Raw genomic sequence first — 23,068 nt, forward strand, 5'->3', positions numbered from 1 at the left:
GGCACAGCTTGCCAAACTAGGCCAGTGCGCAGAGAGATGGCGCGTGTACGACACCGATCTCATGGATGTCATTGACCCTGAAGAAAACTTTACACAAAGTTTGGGAATTTGAGGAAAGTTTTTTTTATTTGTCAAAAAAGAAGACTCGACTTCCACAAACACAGGGTACCTCAGCTCGGCTGCAATAGTCCTCTGGATATTGCTCTGCCCCGCTCATCTGTCAGGTCAGGGGAGAGTAGCGAGGCCTCTTTCCACATTAGACTGTTGGCCGATCCCAATGATATTGGTGGGTTCAACCTACTATATTCGGGGGCCCTTTCCTCTATATGATGTGGGGTGACTATGTTCTCTACCTGCCTGGCTTCCTGAATTACATAGAATAAGACCCCACTTGCTTCCTCCTCGGACCCCTGGAGCCCCTTGCTCCAATGTGCCAGTCCCTAGTACAGCTCAGTTTCTAGGTCTAACAGTATTTTCCTGGAAGCTCTGGTGCCGTCTCTGCTTTCCTGAGGGAATGTTCACATCTGTATAGGTTCACATTACACTTTCCAGGCTCATGCACAACTTTCTAAACATCCCTTCATACTTCTCCTTTATATAGATGCACAAAACTTTGGAATTACCCTACATGCATTTGACTTTCTACCAGTACCATATGTACTGTACTGCTCTTTACCTGTATTACATTTACTCAATGACTCTCTACCTACTGTATACTACAAGTGTTGAACTGCTATATATCTCTTTATGTACTGTACTGCATTCTGCCTGTACTACATGTACTGCACTGCTATATACCCTTTATGTACTGTACTGCATTTTACCTGTACTACTTATACTGTACTGATCTCTATATTATATATACTGTACTGCACTCTGCCTGTACTACATGTACTGTACTTCTCTCTATATTATCTGTACTGCACTCTACCTGTGCTATATGTACTGCACTGCTCCCTATATTATATATGTAGCATACTGCACTCTACTTGAACTACATCCACTGCACTGTTCTCTACCTGTGCTACATGTGCTGCACTGCTCTCTATCTGTACTATATGTACTGTACTACTCCCTACGTATACAATATGTATTTTACTTCTCTCTAATAGTGCTGCTTGTACTGTACTGCTCCCTACCTTTACTATATATACTGCTCTCTACCAGTATTACAAATAATGTGCTCTAGCTTTAGTATATGGACTGCACTGCTGCCTACCTGTACTACATGTACTGTTCTGCTGTCTATTTGAATTAGAGTGGCTTGTAAAAGTTTGGGCACCCCTGGTCAAAATTACTGTTATTGTGAACAATAAATCAAGTTGAAGGTGAAATGATCTCTAAATGGCCTAAAGTTGACACATTTTCTTTGTATTTTAGGAAAAAAAGATATGTATAAATATATATCTTGTCATTATTTTTTTTTTTTCATTTTAAACATTGCAAAAAGTTAAGTGGGCCGATACAAAAGTTTGGGCCCCCTTGGAGATTTGTGTGCTCAGATAACTTTTACCAAGGTTTCAGACCTTAATTACCCTGTTAGGCCTGTTTCACACATCAGTTTTTGTCCATCAGTCAAAATCCGCCGTTTTGCAAAAAAAAACGGATCCGCCATTTTTTTTGGCGGATCCGTTTTTTTTTTCCCATTGAGTTGCATTACCGGTGGATCTTGACGGATGGCCATCCATTGGATCCATTTTTTTGCGGATCCGCCAAAATTTTGACGTCCGCCGACATGCCCGAATGGAGCATGTAACGTTTTTTCGGGCGGCATGATCCGCACTTCTCACTGCGCATGGCTGATAGACTTCACTCAGCCTGAAATTTAACCCTAAACTCTGTTCTGGCGGCTGGAAAATCTCTCTCTCTCTCCCCCCCCTTTCCCCAGGCAGCGGTTCCTTTAAAATTCTTCCTTTCACGGATCCGTTAAAATAACGGTCCGGTAACAAACGTTGTCGTCAGTTCAGAAATGGATCCGCTATCCGCCATTTTAGCGGATTTTGACTGAACACAAAAACTGATGTGTGAAACAGGCCTTAGGGTTATGGCTTGTTCACTATCATCATTAGGAAAGGTCAGGTGATGCAAATTTCCCAGCTTTATAAAAACCCAGCCTCCTCTAACCTTGTGCCAAAAAACAGCAGCCATGGGATCTTCTAAGTAGCTGCCTAGCACTCTGAAATTGAAAATTGTGGAGGACCATAAAGAAGTACAGGGATATAAGATGATAGCAAAGTGTTTTCAAGTTGCCCTTTCCTCAGTTCCAAATATAATTAAGAAATGGCAGTTAACAGGAACAGTGGAGGTCAAGATAAGGTCTGGATTACCAAGCTAAATTTCAGGGAGAGCTTCTTGTAGGATTGCTAGAGAGGCAAATTAGAACCTTTGCTTGACTGCAAAAGACCTTCAAAAAGATTTATCAGACTCTGGAGTTGTGGTACATTGTTCTACTGTTCAGAGACACCTGAACAAGTATGGCCTTCATGGAAGAGTCATCAGAAGAAAACATCTCCTGCGTCCTCACCATAAAATTCAGCATCAGAAGTATACAAAAGAACATCTACACAAGTCTGATGCATTTTGGAAACAAGCCCTGTGCACCGATGAGGTTAAAATAGAACTCTTTGGCCACAATGATCAATGATATGTGTGGAGATAAAAGGGGACAGAATTTCAGAAAAAGAAAATCTTGCCAGCCATTAAGCATGGGGATAGATCAATCATGCTTTGGGGGTCGTGTTGCAGCCAATGGCACAGGGAACATTTCACGGGTAGAGGAAAGAATGGATTCAATGAAATGTCAACAAATTCTCGATGCAAGGATGGCTTCTACAAATTATCTCAAACGCACGTCAAAATCCACAATAGACTGCCTCATTAGGCTCAAGCTGAAGGTTTTACAATGGCCCTCACAGTCCCCTGATCTGAACTTCATTGAATATATGTGGCCAGACCTCAAAATAGTAATGAATGGAAGACGACCCAGGAATCTCAGAAATGGAAGAAAATCCCTCAAACAAGAATTGAAAAACTATTGTCTGACTACAAAAAGCGTTTACACGATGTGATACTTGCAAAAGGAGGTGCTACTAGGTACTAACCAAACTTTTGCATCAGCCCATTTTCCTTTTTGTAATTTTTTAAATGTAAAATATACATATTATTATTTTTCTGGCTAAAATATAAAGGAAATGTGTCATCTTTAACTTTAGGCCTTTTAGAGATCATCTCATCTTCAACTTGGTTAGCTATTTACAATAACAGTAATTTTGATGAGGGATGCCCAAACATTTACACGCCACTGTACGTGTACTGTACTGTTGTCTATCTTTACTACATGTGCTACACTGCTGCCTACCTGTACTACATGTACTGTACTGTGCTCTAGCTTTGCTACATGTACTGTACTGCTCTCTACCTGTACTGCATGTACTGTACTTGCGCTCTACCTGTACTACATGTACTGTACTTGCGCTCTACCTGTACTACATGTACTGTACTTGCGCTCTACCTGTACTACATGTACTGTACTTGCGCTCTACCTGTACTACATGTATTGCACTGTGCTCTAGCTTTGCTACATGTACTGTACTGCTCTCTTCCTTGTGTATACGTACTATATTACTATCTGGTGGTGAAGAAAGTCACAGCATATCCAAATTATTTGATAAAATTACATCTTTATTTTAAATCAATTTATATCTCACAAATACATGATAGTTTATTTACACGTCTCTGGCATACTTATGCCGTTAGTTATTTGACAAGTGAATCATGGGCACGCACTTTTAATTTCCTCCCACCTAAACAACCACGTGGGTTTCACACTGAATTAGAATGAATCTCATTATTGTATTATTACCAAACAACACTGCATAAATATAATATTATAAAATATAATATATACATCACTGTTTTAGAATTTTCTCCAAAGTTTAATCCTGTTGTAAGAAGGGTAAATATTCTACAATTATCTGCTTTATTTTGGATTGTTATCTACCTGTACTAGACTCTAATGATCTTTACCCGTAATACATGTACTGTACTGCTGTTCCCTACTGCAAGCAAGAGACTAATTCCTACCAGTACTACATGTACTGTAATGCTCTCTGCCTGTACTATATGTACTGTACTGCTATCTACATGTACACTTTTCATTCTACCTGTACTACACGTGCATCAATACACCTTATCTGTCCTACATGACATGTATCTATGTCAGAACAAGCGCTGCCCTGAACATAAGGTTAGGGGATTCTTTTCTTTTGTTTTACAGAAGACTGAATACTGTACATCATCATGGAAAAGCTCCTAATCTCAATATAATTGTTAATTTTGCGGCTTCCAGCAGCTTCTTCCACTTTTTATATTAGGACTTATTAGTATTAGCCATTTTTTGTTCATATACAGATCTATGAAAAAGTGTGTGCCCCCTTCCTGACTTCCTATTCTTGTTCATGATTGTCACACTTAAATGTTTCACATCACCAAACAAATGTAAATATTAGACAAAGATAACACCTGTAATCACAAAATGCAGTTTATAAATTAGGGTCTTTATTATTAAGGGAAAAGGAAATCCAAACCTACAGGGTCATGTGTGAAAAAGTGATTGCCCCCTAACCTCAATAACTGATTGGGCCACCCTTAACAGCAACAACTGCAATCAATTGTTTGGGAAAACTGACAATGAGTCTTTTACAACGCTCTAGAGGAATTTTGGCCCACTCATCCTTGCAGAATTGTGGTCATTCAGCCACATTGGAGGGTTTCCAAGCATGAACCACCTTTTTAAGGTCATGTCACAACATCTCAATCGGATTAAGGTAAGGACTTTGACTTAAGCCCTTAAGAGGTGGACTTGCTGGTGCATTTTGGATCATTGTACTGACGCATAACCCAAGTGCCCTTGAAGTTACAAACAAAGGGCCCGACATTCTCCTTCAAGATTTTTTGGCAGACAGCAGAATTCATGGTTCCATTTACCACAGCAAGTCTTCCAGATCCTGAAACAGCAAAACAGCCCCAGACCATCACACTACCACCACCATATTTTACAGTTGGTATGATGTTCCTTTTCTGAAATGCAAGATGTAATGGGACATACAATTTCCAAAAAAGTTCAACTTTTATCTTGTCAGTCCACCGAGTATTCTCCCAAAAATCTTGGGAATCATCAACATGTTTTCTGTCAACACTGAGAGGAGCCTTTGTCTTTTTATTGCTCAGCAGTGGTTTTTGTCTTGGAACTCTGCCATGCAGGTCATTTTTCCCCTGTCTCTTTCTTATGGTGGAGTCGTGAACACTGTGTTGTTGTGGCGTCTTATGAGACCTCTTGGTTGAGTCGTTGCTGTGCTCTTGGCTTAATTTTGGTCAGCCAGCCACTCCTGGGAAGGTTCACCACTGTTCCATGTTTTCATCATTTGTGGATAATGGCTCTCACTGTGGTTCACTGGAGTCCATATGCTTGAGATATGGTTTTATAACCTTTTCCAGACTAATATATCTCCATTACTTTGTTTCTCATTTGTTCCAGAATTTCTTTGGATCGTGGCATGATGTGTAGCTTTTGAGGATCTTTTGGTCTACTTCACTTTGTCAAGCAGGTCCTATTTAAGTGATTTCTTGATTTATAACAGATGTGGCAGTAATCATGCCTGGGGGTACCTATCGAATTAGAACTCTGCCACCCAAATATGTGATAAACCACAGTTAATTTATGTTTTAAAGGGGGGGGGGCAATCATTTTTTTTTACATAGGACCCTGTAGGTTTGGATTTCTTTTTCCCTTAATAATACAGACCTTCATTTAAAAACTGCATTTTGTGCTTACTTGTTTTATCTGCGTCTAATATTTAATTTCCCTTGGTGATCTGAAACATTTAAGTATGACAAACATGCAAAAGAATAGGAAATCAGAAAGAGGGCAAGCACTTTTTTTTGTGTATAAATATTGCATTGCAATTTGGTTTTTGGAGAAATATTTGGAACCAGTTAACAGATTTCTATAGGGTTATGATATCAAATACTTCTTGTAACTTGAGAATGCACTGTATAATCACAAAGTTAACAAATCGCTTGAAATAAACAAGACCACCCAGACTGCAGCGGATGAAACAGGATTATTTTCACCAAGAACAATCACAGGTAGTAACTTGTATGAAGCATTGAGTGTAGGAAACTCTTGGAGAGCGATTACATAAAGCTGTCATAAATTGCAGCAACAGAAGAACTTATTGTAATACAGGAATGTGCTCATATCATATCCAATTGTCATTCTCCCCTCATAAATCATGCACCATTTGCCCAGTTTGTGTTTGGAAGGGATCCATAGTTGCGCTCACCCTTTCTGGTTTATGAGCAGAATTACAGGGTGATCCAAAGTCTTCCTGCCCTGGAACTACTAGGCTTTATAATCGTACAGGTACATAAAAAGAGTCCCCGCAGCTGCGCCTCAACACATGCATGGATTGCATGTTTGTTAGGCCGTTATCTGTCATTGTAATCATGTCTGTGATGATAATTATACTTCTGAAAAGAACAGGCTAGTAAAATCAAGCAGCTATTAAAATAAATAGGTGTCCACCTCCTCCACTGATTCAATCAATATCTTATTAGTCTATTAGGGCACAGACATGTACAGTATTTCGGATTTATGTAATAAAGGGGGACCACAGACGATCTGATCTTTAAAGTGGACATCAACCCTTTAAGACTATATTGATTTTCATAAACTCTTTATAATTGTCTCTCCAAATCCCTATGCATAGAGGGTACAGTTAAATAACAAGCTTCTGTCTTCTTGCAGCCATCACTAGGGGGAGCCCATGAGCTCAAACTATACATCAGAAAAAAATTCATTGTTTTAAATGAAACTATAGTCAGCTATAGTCAGAAAATTACCTATTGTTGAAGGTTTTTGTGTTGAATTTCTTTCTTTTCTTATTTCTAGATTATTTTTCTTTTTTTTAACATATAACATTCTCTATTAAAAATTTTAAAAAATCTTGCAATTTTTCAAACACAGAGGCATTTTTAGGGTATGTGCACACGTTGCTGATTCCTGTGCGGAATCTGCAGAGTCCGCAGGTAAAATGACCTGCGTTTTACCTGCGGATTCACTGCGGAATTACTGTGGATTTCGCCTGCGTTTTACACCTGCGGATTCCTATAATGGAATGGGTGTAAAAACGTTGAGGAATCCGCACAAAGAATTGACATGCTGCGAAAATTAAACCGCTGCGTTTCCGCGCTGAATTTTCCACAGCATGTGTACAACCGTTTTTCATTTACAGAGCCTAACATGGTACTGTACACCACATGAGAATCTGCAGCAGAACCGCACACAAATCCGCAACGTGTGCACATACCCTTAGACTCTAACTTCCTGATGTTTCAGGAAGCAACACATGTAGATAGCCACAATCCTATTATTTAAGGCATTTAATGAGTATGTGCAAAGGTCATTGTGCAGAGAGTGGGAGAAGGGTCAGCTGTGAAATTGCCTATTGTGATTGGTGGATCCTGTGTTATCAGCTGTGTATGCAGGTGTTACCTGTAATTGTAATGCTGCCTGTGCTGATAAGGAACCTACTGAAAACACTTCCTGAAAGAATGAATCTATATAAGCCCTAGTGCTCAGTCTGAAAATGGCAAGATTACTATTTTTTTAACTAAAGCTCATAATATGAAAAAAATATTTCCATTTATAAAAAAAAAATATCTATGCAGCACAAAAACATGCTAAACGATGGGTCATTTTCTGACGATACACTCCCTTTAACGACGCAATCCGACAGCCATCTAAATCAGGCCAAGATCGGACCACAATGCACAGACTATCCAGCAGCTCCCTGGACCTGAGTGTGACACCTGCATAGAAACACATGAAGCTGTCACTTTCAGGTCGGAAGAGCCGAGGGGCAGTCCAAGCATTGCGCTCTGATCTTGGCCCGATTTATACGGCCGACTGACTGCACCCTAAATAACACATTCATAATGCAAATACATGCATAATACTAGATATTTTTACGTGATTTCTCCATTAGCAGAAGAGATGGGCCGAGGGATGGAAGCCGTGTAGAGAAATGTTGGGAATGCCAACAATACTTGACTCCAAAACTCTAGTCTTGATCTGTGATTGGCTGGAATCATACTTGCCACCTTTTAGCAATGCTTCTGGGGGGTATCAGGAGTGCCGCATGCTTTGCTTGGGGAGCTGTCTTTTTGGGGGAAGAAAAGTTGGCGAGTATGGTTTAAATAAAATTGTATATGTGTCCCCATAAAATTTAGTGTGTCTTCCAAGCAAGTGGTGTTTATGTAGTAAGGATTACGAGTGCATTTTTGAGAGATGTCATCTTGGGGGTCTGACATTTGCGCCATCGTCTCTGTTACCTCACCCTATTTATTTCCTTGCCAGATGAAGCCTGTTAGGTCAGCGCTCACGTGTCTAGGTGAAATCTGGGACCCCTAGAGTTTTTGTCTCTGGGGCGCTTCCATTGTGATGGACCGGTCCCACCATAGTGTATGATGTCTAACACAAGTAACTTGTAGTGGCAGATTGACTCGGCTCATTTATTGTCCCAGGTCTGACCTCGGCAATCAGGTCCCGCAGAGAGTTCAGACCTGCTGCTGTTTACGTGGAAAATCATATGGATGGAATTTCAACAAAGGAAAAAGGTTGTCATTCCAAACCAAGGGCGGATATTTTACAATACATGTATGTATGCAGAAGCGTAGCTGTGGTGGGACGCAGGTCGGAGTTGGGTTTCAGCCTTACCACATGGGTGAACATCACGAAGAGTTTAACGATAATTACACAGTAATATAATGAACAGAGCTAAATACTACCCAAATATAAAAGAATGATCTAATGTACGGAGATGCTACATGACGTGCAATGGTCGGGGCAGGAGCGTCGGAGAACGTTGTTATCTGATAAAACTTTGCTCCCATATTTGTGGGGTTATGTTTTATGTCTTAGCTCTTGAAGTTTTTCATTGCATGCAGATATGATATTGAGATATCACACACCCAGACTTATGTTTAGGCGTTAGTTTCTTCAAGCTCAAGAAAAACGGACTGATTATTTTGATCAGAGTGTGATCCAAGTGTCATTGGTTTTACTCGTACGTGGATGGAAAAAAAAAGTTCCTCCACCTCCTCCTTTCTGATACTTCGTGAAAATCGGACCGCACTCAAATGAGATCCTATTACGGTCCAATTTTATTTCACGAGCCCGTAGACTTGCATTTCCGATTTTGATCCGACATGTTTCCACAGTTTTCATCATGGACATGTGAATGGCCCTTACAGACCATCACAAATAAAAAAAGAACAAAAAAAAAAGGCGGCCAATAAGAAGATCCGAGGCACGGAAACTTGTAGAGAAATAATGGAGAAAGAAGAAACATTCCAGAGTCAAACACTTCAGCAATAGCAAAAAATGTATTTAAAAATATTTTAAAAAGTCATAAAAATATAGGAAAATCTAGCAATTATTGGCAAGAAAAATAGATCTTTAGATGTGTTTACAATGAAGGATAATCATATAATGTAATCATCACATATTCACTAATGCTCCTTTGTCAGCACCGGAAAGCGCCAACTCGGGCATATACGGAAGCGATCGTTGGCATGTCATCACAGCTATTTGTGAAGGGGGCTGGCTGACGGCTCATTTTAATAAGTGAGCCACCCCCTTCTCTAGTCTACTGTAGTCATTGGCTGTGACAGATAAGATGGCTGGTTTACCTATTGAAATGAGCAGTCAGCCAGCCCCCGTCATACACATACCTCATCTGAGAGCAGCCTGATAGAAGAAAAAAGACCCTGATTCCAGCAATGTGTCACTTAGTTTACTGGGTGCCGCAGTTGTGATACAATTAGAGCTTTCAAATGTAGCATATAGCAGAGCTAAGAAACTAACTCCTCCTACACCAGGCTCTGTACGTACATTGTATATTGACAGTGAGCTGCTAATCAGTTCTGGGGGCGGAGATGGACCAGGATGGACGGGAGCTGTAGTTCTGTAGTGATAATCTCCTGCTCAGAAAAAAATTCATTGTATTGAAACAACAGTACACAGTCTAACAAGTGACACATCCCTGAATCAGTGTCTCAGCCCCTACATCATGCTGTCCTTAGATTGAATAGAAAATTAAGCCTGCTGACAGTTTCCCTGTAATCACTGCTGTTTATTAAAATTAATATTATTCATTAAATTGATAATGTTTAAAGAAAACTACGATGATATGATTGTCCCTAATTATCTAAGCAGCATTTAGACAATGTGTTTGTTTTAGAATTTATTTTGGCTCAAGAAATGAAAATATGAAAATTAAAATGTTTTAGGCCCAAAACAAAATTGTTAAAAGAATACAGTATATGTTCTATGCGCCATTTTTTTGTTATTATTAGAAGTGGATCATTGCTCGGAAAATAACCACGGATGCCAGCATGTCTGCACGAACACAGATGAGTCATATACGTGCCGGTGCAACGAAGGCTTTGTTTTGGGTGACGATAAGAAGAGCTGCAGAGGTGAGCAGATATCCTCCCACCGTGATAAGAACATTTTACTGCCACGTCTGTTACGCTGTGATATTAGCACCGACAGCCTTTTTCAATAAACAGTGTGTGGACAATTTAAAGGGGTTGTAACAAGTTAATAAATTATCCTCCTATCAATATGATAAGGGATTGCTTATCGATTTCTGCGGGTCCGATTGCTATGACCTCTACCAAGACTGAGACCGGAGAAGGAATGGAGCGGAGGTCGACCGCCACTCCATTAATTCTATGGAACTGCCATTGATCGTCCTTTGCTATCTCTGGCAGTCCCATGGAAATTAATGGAGGTATAGACTCATGACCTCCACTCCATTCAGATAGGGTTGTTCAAATCCATGTTCTTGGGATTGGTGGGGGTCCCAACAGTTGAACCCAGGCCCGGATTGGCCACTTACCCAACCGGGCATTTTCCCGCTGGGCCGCCATTTTCATGCACTTGTGGGCCGCTGGCTAGGCACCCGCTCCTCTGGCCGCTTGCCAGATAATGCGGTGGCGGGTCGGCCTCTTTTTTCCTGCCGCCGGCCCTTTAAATTTTCTGGCAAGGCGGCAGGCAGCGCTGCGGCAACTTGAACCCCTAGGTACCAGTACGGTATCCACTATACTATCTACACTATCAAGGGTCTAGTTCACATTTAGGTTTAAAGCAACTGTCTAGCCCACTCACTGTGCAGAATAATGCCGTAATACCCACTGAGGCTCTTCTTTTATCACCTGGCTTGGCAAGTAAATGAGAAAGCAGAATCTGGTACATGACACCGCCAAACCTCTAATCAGTATGCTGTGCTTAAAGGAAATCTGTCAGCAGAATTTCACACCCCAAACTATGTATGTACATCTGTAGCTATTTCAAAGGCAAGTCCAGCAATACCTCTACATAGTCAGTCCATTCCTCAACAACTAAGAAATCAGTGTTTGAATTGATATGCAAAAGAGGTTGAAGAGCTAGTGTAGATCTGAAGCATCTGTCACTCCAGCTCTTATCTCCACCCAGCGGTTCCTCCTTCTTGACTGACAGCTTTTCCACAGATGACTCCTTTGCCTGAAGTCACACAGCAAAGCAGAATCAAGCGATGTCTAGTGGGGAATAGAGTTTGAGTGACAAAGGCATCAGATCTACACTAGCACTTCAGTCTCATTTGCATAACCATTCCAATGGTGATTTTTCAGTAATGGAGCAGTGGACTAGCCATGTAAAGGCATTACTGGACTTGTCTTTGAAAGACCTACATGCACATATAACTAGTTTAGGGGGTGAAAACCTGCTGACAGATCTGGAATTAGACATCAGCCCAGTCTACTGGATGGAACAGGTGCAGATTAGTCCAGGCTAAACTTCAGGCACCACCACCGATCAGTTGTTGTCAGCTCTGCTGGCAGCTGGATGTAAACAGTGTAGGTGCTGGAACAGCACAATGGCCATTCATGAGAACTGCAGCTCAACTCCTGTTCACTTCCATAGGAGCTGAGCTGCAGTACCTGCCCATGATACAGATTACGTTGTGCCGGCTCCATTCACTGTTTACATCCCGCTGCCTCCGAAACTGATAATAGCTGATCGCTGAAGGTGCCTGTTGTCGATCCTCTGCCCATTTGATATTGATAACATATCTTGAGGATAAGTCGTCACTTTCACGAACCTGGACAACCCCTTTAGGGTATGGATCCTCGTTGACTTTGTGCATCTCTGTACAGAATCCAAGCTTGTGGTGGAACCTCCGGCCCTGCATTATGTGATAAACTGCGATCCGTCACCTCCTCGCTGGTATATAACACTAGTATTTCTCGTTTCAGCCATCGACCACTGCGGGGTGAATGAACACGGCTGCGAGCACTTGTGTGTCAATGCGGAAGGCTCGTACATGTGTCAGTGCTTCGAGGGATATTTTCTTCGGGATGATAAAAAGTCCTGTCAGAGTAAGAGGCTGCTAATCTGTACAAGTTAAATCCCAGTAAATAATGGCCGGATGTTGCTCTATGTTGGGTGTTTACATGCGCAGGTCCTCGTAGAGCATCACATATTGACGTCATCCTTTGTAGCCTCTTGGCAGCCAACATTGGTGGAGGGGAATTGGCAGAGACGGAGTTATGAAGGCCAAAGAAACGGGCAGTGATACTTTACATCATTTCTGGAATAGTCTTACGCAGCTTTATCTGTGTCCTCGAAGGTTGTTTTTTTCTTTCTAAATAAAAAATACCTGACATCTAAGGGTGTTCACACAAAAAAAAAATTTTTCAAGCAGACATCTCAACTGGAGTCTTTAGTGATTAGTTTTTATTACTTTCTTTTGTTGGAATTTTCTGTAAATGTTTGGGATTTTTTAAAGCTTTTTTTTACTGCTGTTTTTGTATTTTTTTTTACATCTATTAAGCAATGATTAAAACTTTAATTTTTTTAAGCGAAAACACTTAAAAACCCTCAAAAAGACACCCATGTGTCTTCTAGACAATGTTTTTAGCCTTTCCATTGACCAAATGACTGCCAAATGGACTTGTCGCTTCATTCAGCCGCTTGGCGTTATTGAAAGCTTGAAGTGTTTTAGAAAACGCTCAAAAACTATCGCCCTGCAGCGCCACCACAGGTGAAGTGAGGAATTACACAATGCTTATTGAAATCCTACCTATACCTAATTATTATTTTAGGAACAACCATGATATTCCTATTCAGTGCTGCCAGTTTTACTAACTTTAAATGGTTTTGTTCACAGGTAAAGATGTCTGCAAATCCACTGAGCACGGATGTGAGCATCTCTGTGTAAATAATGAGGATTCCTATATCTGCAAATGCTTTGAAGGATACTTATTAGCGGATGATGGAAAGAAATGCAAAAGTAAGTGATGCCAAGTAACTTTTATAGGGAACCTGTCACCTCCAGAAACTATTTACCTTTACGTATAGCAGTATCCTGCAGCTACGTGGTGTTTAAATCCTCAGCTCCTTGGAGCAGCAGCTACGGGGGGAATGAAGCTTTAATGAGATGAAAGAATAAAGTGCATGTGCCAAGATTTGGAAAGAGGCAAAATGAACACAGCTACCTATAAGTCAAGTGACATGATAAGGAATGGAATATACCGCTGTACTTAATAAGTAAAAAGCCTCTGGTAAATACCTGGTGCACATAGTGATTGTCCCTTAGATGCGCCCACCCCGACGCGCGTTTCTGTGTCTGCCTTCGTCAGGGAGATTGACAAAGGCAGATCTTGGCACATGTAGTTTATTCTTTCATCTCATATCTCTATACCTGCACACAATCACTTTTGTTGATTGCATTTTTTATCATCCACATATAGCAGTATACACATGCCACTTGGCTAGTTACCATAATCCAGCACATTTGCACTTTAGCTTGAGATTACAATTATTTTACTGATCTGTGTCTATTTTGCAATCCCTTTTGTCCCTTGTGTTGTGTCCCTTTGTTTTTGGTATTTTTTTTCCCCACCTCACCTTCTGTTGTATACTATAATAAATATTTCTTATACCAAAATCATTGGAATACCTTTCGGTTTTCTTTGTTTTTCTGTCACTATGATCGGACTATGATGTCACTTTGATCGGACTGTGATGTCACTATGATCAGACTGTGATGTCACTATAATCGGACTGTGATGTCACTATGATCAGACTGATGTCAGTACGATCAGACTGTGATGTCACTATGATCGGACTGTGATGTCAGTACGATCGGTCTATGATGTCACTATGATCAGACTATGATGTCACTATGATCGGACTGTGATGTCACTGTGATCGGACTGTGATGTCACTATGATCAGACTGATGTCACTATGATCAGACTGTGATGTCACTGTGATCAGACTGATGTCACTATGATCAGACTGTGATGCCACTGTGATCGGACTGTGATGTCACTATGATCGGACTGTGATGTCACTATGATCAGACTATGATGTCACTGATCGGACTGTGATGTCACTATGATCAGACTGTGATGTCACTGTGATCAGACTGATGTCACTATGATCAGACTGTGATGTCACTGTGATCGGACTGTGATGTCACTATGATCAGACTGTGATGTCACAGTGATCGGACTATGATGTCACTATGATCAGCATATGATGTCACTATGATCAGACTATGATGTCACTGTGATCGGACTTTGATGTTGCTATGATCAGACTGATGTCACTATGATCAGACTGTGATGTCACTGTGATCGGACTGTGATGTCACTATGATCAGACTGTGATGTCACAGTGATCGGACTATGATGTCACTATGATCAGCATATGATGTCACTATGATCAGACTATGATGTCACTGTGATCGGACTTTGATGTTGCTATGATCAGACTGATGTCACTGTGATCAGACTGTGATGTCACTATGATCAGACTGATGTCACTATGATCAGACTGTGGATGTCACTATGATCAGACTATGATGTCACTATGATCGGACTATGATGTCACTATGATCAGTATACGATGTCACTATGATCGGACTATGATGTCACTGTGATCGGACTATGATGTCACTATGATCAGACTATGATGTCACTATGATCAGACTGTGATGTCACTGTGATCGGACTGTGATGTCACTATGATCAGACTGATGTCACTATGATCAGACTATGATGTCACTATGATCAGACTGTGATGTCACTTTGATCAGACTGATGTCACTATGATCGGACTGTAATGTCACTATGATCAGACTGTGATGTCACTATGATCGGACTGTGATGTCACTATGATCAGACTGATGTCACTATGATCAGACTGTGATGTCACTGTGATCAGACTGATGTCACTATGATCGGACTGTGATGTCACTATGATCAGACTGTGATGTCACTGTGATCAGACTGATGTCACTAAAATCAGACTGTGACGTCACTATGATCAGACTGTGATGTCACTATGATTGGACTGTGATGTCACTATGATCAGACTGTGATGTCACTATGATCGGACTGTGATGTCACTATGATCGGACTGTGGATGTCACTATGATCGGACTGTGGATGTCACTATGATCGGACTGTGGATGTCACTATGATCAGACTTTGATGTCACTATGATCGGACTGTGGATGTCACTATGATCAGACTTTGATGTCACTATGATCAGACTGTGATGTCACTGTGATCAGACTGATGTCACTATGATCAGACTGTGATGTCACTATGATCGGACTATGATGTCACTATGATTGGACTATGATGTCACTCTGATCAGACTATGATGTCACTATGATCGGACTATTATGTCACTATGATCTGAATCTGATGTCAATATGATCAGTATATGATGTCACTATGATCTGACTATGATGTCACTATGATCGGACTATGATGTCACTGTGATCGGACTATGATGTTACTATGATCAGACTGATGTCACTATGATCAGACTGTGATGTCACTGTGATCAGACTGTGATGTCACTATGATCAGACTATGATGTCACTATGATCGGACTATGATGTCACTATGATCAGTATATGATGTCACTATGATCAGACTATGATGTCACTGTGATCGGACTATGATGTTGCTATGATCAGACTGATGTCACTATGATCAGACTGTGATGTCACTGTGATCAGACTATGATGTCACTATGATCGGACTATGATGTCACTATGATCAGTATATGATGTCACTATGATCGGACTGTGATGTCACTATGATCAGACTGATGTCACTATGATTAGACTATGATGTCACTATGATCAGACTGTGATGTCACTTTGATCAGACTGATGTCACTATGATCGGACTGTGATGTCACTATGATCAGACTGTGATGTCACTATGATCAGACTGTGATGTCACTGTGATCGGACTGTGATGTCACTATGATCAGACTGATGTCACTATGATCAGACTGTGATGTCACTGTGATCAGACTGATGTCATTATGATCGGACTGTGGATGTCACTATGATCAGACTGTGATGTCACTATGATCAGACTGTGATGTCACTAAGATCAGACTGTGACGTCACTATGATCAGACTGTGATGTCACTATGATTGGACTGTGATGTCACTATGATCAGACTGTGATGTCACTATGATCGGACTGTGATGTCACTATGATCGGACTGTGGATGACACTATGATCAGACTGTGATATCACTGTGATCAGACTGATGTCACTATGATCAGACTGTGATGTCACTATGATCAGACTGTGATGTCACTATGATCGGACTATGATGTCACTATGATTGGACTATGATGTCACTCTGATCAGACTATGATGTCACTGTGATCGGACTATTATGTCACTATGATCTGAATATGATGTCAATATGATCAGTATATGATGTCACTATGATCTGACTATGATGTCACTATGACTGGACTATGATGTCACTATGATCAGACTGATGTCACTATGATCGGACTATAATGTCACTATGATCGGACTATGATGTCACTATGATCTGACTATGATGTCACTTACATTCAGGGGGCTATATTAGTACTATGATTACGGGCAGCACAGCTTCTTATAATGTGTCAGCAGTGACTGCTGTGACAAATGTAAGGGTGATCTGTCATTTGCCATAAATGTCATTATTTACCTGGTGTAAATTCCGCTGTTCTCCTGAATCTGCTGTTTTCCTTTTGTTCTCCTCACTCTCCATTCCTAAGATATTGACACATCTTTCCTATATATAAATTTAGTTTTGTTGGCAAATTAGGAATGGTCTTGAAGGCTATTTTGTAAGGCCATACCCAGTTGGATAACAAGACTAGATTTATATACAGGGAAAAAAGGGTTCTAACTCAACCTTTGAGTCTTGACCCCATAGTCCACCACCAGTAGAATTCTGCTCCGTGACCCTGTAAGTAACTGTGCTAAGTACTAGTAGTAAATCAGCAGCAAGTAACACTGTTTTTAGTGACTGTACCTGTCATGCTGAGCAGTCACCCCTGAGAGCCTCTGAGCCTTTAAGGCTGTGTATGCCATTGCACAAATTTTGTTTTTTTGTTTATTTGCTTCCTAATGCAAACTTCCTAAATAATCTTTATGTAAATACTTAGGTCCCAAAAAAATGTGAAAGGTATTCAAGGAGTGATGCCGTTATTGGCTAACCAGAGAAATTATATGCGCAAGCTTTCAGGGCTCAGAAGGCCCCTTCATCAGGCTCGTCTGATGAAGGGGTCTTCTGAGCCCTGAAAGCTTGCGCATATAATTTCTCTGGTTAGCCAATAACGGCATCACTCCTTGAATACCTTTCACATTATTTTGGGACCTAAGTATTTACATCGATTTTTCTGGCTAGCACGGTACCACAATATTATTTTGTATTGTACATCGTAAATAATCTTTACAATGTTTCTACTATTTTGCTCCATCAAAATGTTTGTATGTCCTTTAGTTCTGTAAAAAAGATCTTATATCAAAGCTCCTACTCCTGGCTCTGAAAGCTTTCTGCTTCCCCCTCCTTTCACTGTATTTGTCATAGCAGGAGGAAAGGCTAAAAAGTTGTAGAGAGAGGGGAAAGCATGTAAAGTGTCATGGAGGACTGAGAAAATGGCTGTAGAAAAGGAGGAGAGCATATGGAGTGAAAGTTTCAGTATTAGAGCTGTGCTGATAGATGAAAGCAAGTGTAGAGTAAGAGAAAATATACAACAGCAAGTGACGGTAGCAGTATACACAGACCTCTCACATTCAGCCTATATTACAGGGAGGGACAATCTCAAAAGAGAAAAATCTGAAATTTAACTCAGGCTTCAAACTGCATATAAGGGCATTCATTAGTCTCTATAAGGTCCCTGCCTCATGGCATCTCTCCTCATAAAACAGAAGGAGTTAAGTCTGGAAAACTGAATAATCACAAATTGCACAATAGGATTTGTCTGTACAAGCAGATCTGCCGCCGCGAAGAATACAAATCAGACGGGAACAGTTGGTAAGAAATTTTAGATGCATCATCTGCCTTTGTGTCCGGCCTAAAGCTCAGCAGCTCCAAGGAATCTGTGCGATTAAATAAAACGACATCTATACTGCAAATCTGTAGAATTCCAATGAGAATTACTTGTGAAGGGATTGGCCCTTAGAGGCTGCGGGATAAATCCTCAGGAACGGGAAGCGCTCGCTCTCGGTACAGCTTGTGCTTGTAGCTTCTGTTTCCCTCATTGATTTGAACTGTGGTTTACTAGGAGCTTTTATGTGTAATGAAAGCAGATATTTTCGCTTCTGACCTAGTGTAAAGTACAGTCATTGCTGAGAGCCAAGAACAGAGCTACAAATTTCAGACCCTCTTTACTTTCAGTAAGTCCAAGGTCACACAAGCATATATTCGCTCTCCGAGAGAATCGGGCTGATTATGCTAATCATATGATGATCAGAGCGTGATCCAATTTTCTCGGATGAGGAGAAAAAAATGCTCCATCTTCACCCTTCTGTCACTCTCTGGACATCAGACTGTACTCGGATGTCATTCGAGTGCAGTCTGATGTTTTCCAAATACTCATTGACTTGCATGGCCTAGTGCGATCCGATAACCGCATCCAGCTTGGGCATGCCGTGATTTTTTTTTTTTCCTCAGATCGGCTCAGTCTGAAGTTAAAAAAATCAGCCTCATAGAATAACATTGGTCCGAGTGCGATACGATGTTTTGTTGGATCACGCTCGGACCGAAAATACGGTCATGTGCCTACTAACCAACATTTGGGGGATGCCAGTCCTGGAGATTCGTGGAAGGCGGCACACAAAGCGCATGAGTGGGAGCTTTTGCCCATAACCTCACCCTTTCACATCCTGTTTTCTGCCTCCTGAATACGCATTTTGACACTCGCTCCCCCAAAAAACCCTGGAGTGCCCCCCAAATCTTAGTGGTCTCCACTTTTTTTCTGTATAGTTGGCAAATATAACATAGTTAATATGGTTGCGAAAAAAAAAATGTTCACCCCATTTGGCGCTTTCGCATATTTTTTCCCTTTTATTTTTAAACCCCATCATTTCCAAGCATTTTTCATAGAATTTCGAGGGGGGGTTTCATTTTGTTATATTTGTGATCTACAATTTTTACTGGTGTTTTTAAAGGGGTCGTCCACTTAACAACTTAAAGGGAACCTGTCGCCTTAGGGCGGTATTTTTATCTGCTGGCATCACTATAGAACAGGGGAAGCTGAGCAGATCAGATAATGCTGGGGACGGTGCTCGGAGAGGAGGAATGGCACCAGTACGGTCAGGTAGGTAAGTATAGGTTTTTATTAGTTAATCTTCTGCACTTTCTGGGATTTTGGGTCCGATGGGCGGTCCTATCAATGACTGACAGCTTTCTTTTTAGGACACTGCATGCGGAGATAACTGTCAATCACTGATAGGACCGCCCACTGGACCCAAAATCCCAGATAGAGCAGAGGCTTAAATAAATAAAACAAAAATGAGGGTGCAGTCAGACGGCCATAGAATATGCAATGGCTGGCGGCTCTCCTGACCATGTATTTCTATTCTCAGGTCAGGAGAGCTGCCAGCCAGTCCGAGCATTGCGATACGATCCTCGTCCGTGTTATACGGCCGTCTGACTGCGTCCTTATACTGAATCTTTTCCCACAAAACCATATATCAATCCGCTCAGCCCCCTCTGATATGTAAGGGCTTATTCACACGTCAGGATTTTTCAGCAGTGTTTACCAGGAATGGAACTGACAAAGGAAAACTATAATCGAAAGACTCACACTTGTTTTGTGCTTTGGAGACACTCCTGGTTTTGGCCTGGAAAAACTGATCAAAAACACCGACGTGTGAATGAGGCCGAACATGAAGCCTGCAGATTGGACGTCATTTTCATGGTGACAGGTTCCCTTTAATGCGATTTTTACCCCAGTTTCTGCCATCTCTGACAACTTTTTGAAAAGTGGATAGAGCTTTTTTTTTTCTCTCTTTACCGGAGTCATCGTACATTTCTGAGCGGTGGTGCGCGGCCGCTGTAAGAGGCGCCAAATTCATTAAGAGGAAATCGCTTCTTAGTGAATTTGTCATTTTACTCAAGCTCAAGCCATTTTGACGAATGGGACGCAAAAATCAGTGACGCAAATGCTTTATGGTCATCGTCATCACTGTCCCCATTGGGGCTCCCAATCTACATTCCCTATCACTATGTCTTTGGGGTATGAGAGGAAACCCCCGCAAACACTGGAAGAATACACAAACTCAACTTAGTTTTCTAAAAAACTAGCCATAATTGAAACTCTATAAAAAGCAACACCCGATGCTGCCACAATACCAGACCTCTTCTGTTTCCATAGCTTCGTTCTGATTTTAGCATTTCCCAGTGCAGAATTGAGGGGATTTCAATCAGTATTTGGGGTTTTGGTGTCTTAGCGGCGCCATCTGGTGGTTATAGGTGGTATTACAGAATAACTTCTAAACGTGAGCATCTTTACTCCATATTCTGTATTGTGTCATTCCTCTGTTTTTCCTCCTGGAAATGTATGGCTTAAAAATGTGTTACTAGTTGGGGGTTTGCTCCTATATGCTCAGACGCTATCCAATCAGTGCTGCTTGTGTCGTAGTGAAATAGTAATGCCCATTTGCCAATGCATTCATATGTTTCCAGGAGGAGTAACAGAGGAACAGCCCACTGTTAAGCATTTATCACCTCATGAAATATAGACACCCCAGGAGTGTTGACAGCTCAATGATGATTGCATCGGCCAAATTGTCATCCATCATATGTTTGTTTTCAGAGTGCGGAGAAGGACCAGTGGACCTGGTGTTTGTCATCGATGGATCCAAAAGCCTTGGAGAAGACAACTTTGAGCTTGTGAAGCAGTTTGTAAATGGGATTATAGACTCGTTGGAGGTGTCGCAGAAAGCCGCCCGCGTAGGACTGGTCCAATACTCCACTCACGTCCGCACAGAATTCACTATGGCTCAGTACAGCTCGGTCAAAGACATAAAGAAAGCCGTGTCCCAGATGAAATATATGGGCAGAGGCTCCATGACTGGGCTCGCCTTGAAACTAATGTATGAAAAAAGCTTTTCAGAGGCTCAGGGGGCAAGAAGCCGTTCCCTGGGCGTGCCGAGAGTGACAATTGTGTTTACGGATGGACGAGCACAAGACGACGTCTCCGACTGGGCGAGCCGGGCAAAGCAAAGTGGTATTTTACATCTCTTATTTTACATCTCATCTTTACAAGATCAGATCTAGAATGACTCTAACAGTCTTATATTCTTATAACTTGTGACAGGGGTGATAATCCCGGTACCATGAAAATCACAGTACTAGCTCTTCTTCTAACACAGGCCCCAGCGGGGGTCTCCGGTTCTTCCCGCTAGGCCGCAAGTCCTCTTGACAAACAAGGCTCGCTAGGCCGCCTTCGCTTCTACCTGCCCCCGACCTGTCTGTTTCTCTAGCCCAGACCAACCCCTGTACCAAACGTCAGTGCTGGAATCAACGGCCTGGCTCACTAGCGCCTCCCATTCACCACCGCTGGCGTCCACCCCCGAGTCTCCTCACTGTTCTTCAGTACTTGACCAATGGCAGATGTCTCTGATACCCGGTGAGATGAAAGATCTTGACTGGCGTAGTCTAGACTCCATGTTTTGACCGGCAAAGGTCTGGTTTTTGGGCCTTGACCAGCGTAGTCTGGGCTCCGGAACTTTCCGGGCGTAGATCGGGTCTTTGGGCCTTGACCAGCGTCATCTGGACTCTGAGGCTTGTCTGTCGCCCCCGGGTTTTGCTTCCAGGTGCACCACAACCCGCTGCCTCTGGCTTTCTGTCACGGCCTGATACCTCGGCCTCAGCGTCTCCCTTTCCACACGTCCTGTCCATTCCTTTACTTGGTACCAAATCTACTCCCGTTTTGGCACCCTGTGGGTGAACTGCGTCTTCAAGGTTATCTGACCTGGTGCTCCATCTAATTTCTTCCTTCCTGAAACCTTCCCTCTTCTGGTCGGTTCCACTTGGACAGTAGGTGGCGGTCTTCTTGCACAAATTCCGCCACAGCGCTGGGGATTCTCGCTTCTTATGGCCCACCTTCTTACACACTGAATGATCTATTACTTAGCTCAAGGGAAGTGCGGTCAGCCTGTGTAAATGGAATTCATGCCCACAAAGGATCTGTTGCCTTATTGGCACAAATGGAAGCAGATTGTTATGGGGTCTGTCTGTGTTCTGTTTTGTGTCAGTTTTTAGAACGGTCCTGCATGCAGAATTTTTTTTCTCCTGTTGTTAAAACTGGCACAAAACAGAATCCACATGGACCCGGTAGTAATCAGAGGGGTTCCTCTGCTTCCATTTTCATAAGGGATGCTTATGGATACTTTTAAACATGGATTCCATTTGTTCCACTAAACGGAACAGACAAACGGAATGTACGAAAATGTGAACTGAGCCCTACTGTAATTACATCCTATGCCTGGGGGAATAAGGGGCTCAATAATGGATTGATGGAAGGGGACCAGGGAGTGTTAACAGTGCGCAAAATACCTGCCTTGCCCCAGGCGCTCCCCACCCACGCCACACCAATAGGTGGCGCCTCGGAGCTCCTGCTGTTCCT

General features: G+C 41.8%; 1 protein-coding gene across 3 annotated transcripts in view; it reads left to right on the forward strand.

Annotated features, from left to right (window-relative positions):
- The window catches only part of MATN2 (matrilin 2), a 107,456-nt gene that overhangs the window by 71,362 nt on the left and 13,026 nt on the right, over positions 1-23,068 (forward strand). For 2 of the 3 annotated variants that reach the window (XM_073550437.1, XM_073550436.1), the window contains 4 exons: positions 10,420-10,542; positions 12,364-12,486; positions 13,278-13,400; positions 21,254-21,667. In XM_073550437.1, the coding sequence (XP_073406538.1) occupies positions 10,420-10,542; positions 12,364-12,486; positions 13,278-13,400; positions 21,254-21,667 (783 nt within the window). The remainder of the gene's footprint in view (positions 1-10,419; positions 10,543-12,363; positions 12,487-13,277; positions 13,401-21,253; positions 21,668-23,068) is intronic. The other variant, XM_073550438.1, reaches the window with a different exon arrangement.

Source organism: Dendrobates tinctorius, unplaced genomic scaffold (genome assembly GCF_039654945.1).
Source record: "Dendrobates tinctorius isolate UK_male_01 unplaced genomic scaffold, ASM3965494v1 ptg000165l, whole genome shotgun sequence".
In the NCBI taxonomy this organism is placed as follows: Eukaryota; Metazoa; Chordata; class Amphibia; order Anura; family Dendrobatidae; genus Dendrobates; species Dendrobates tinctorius.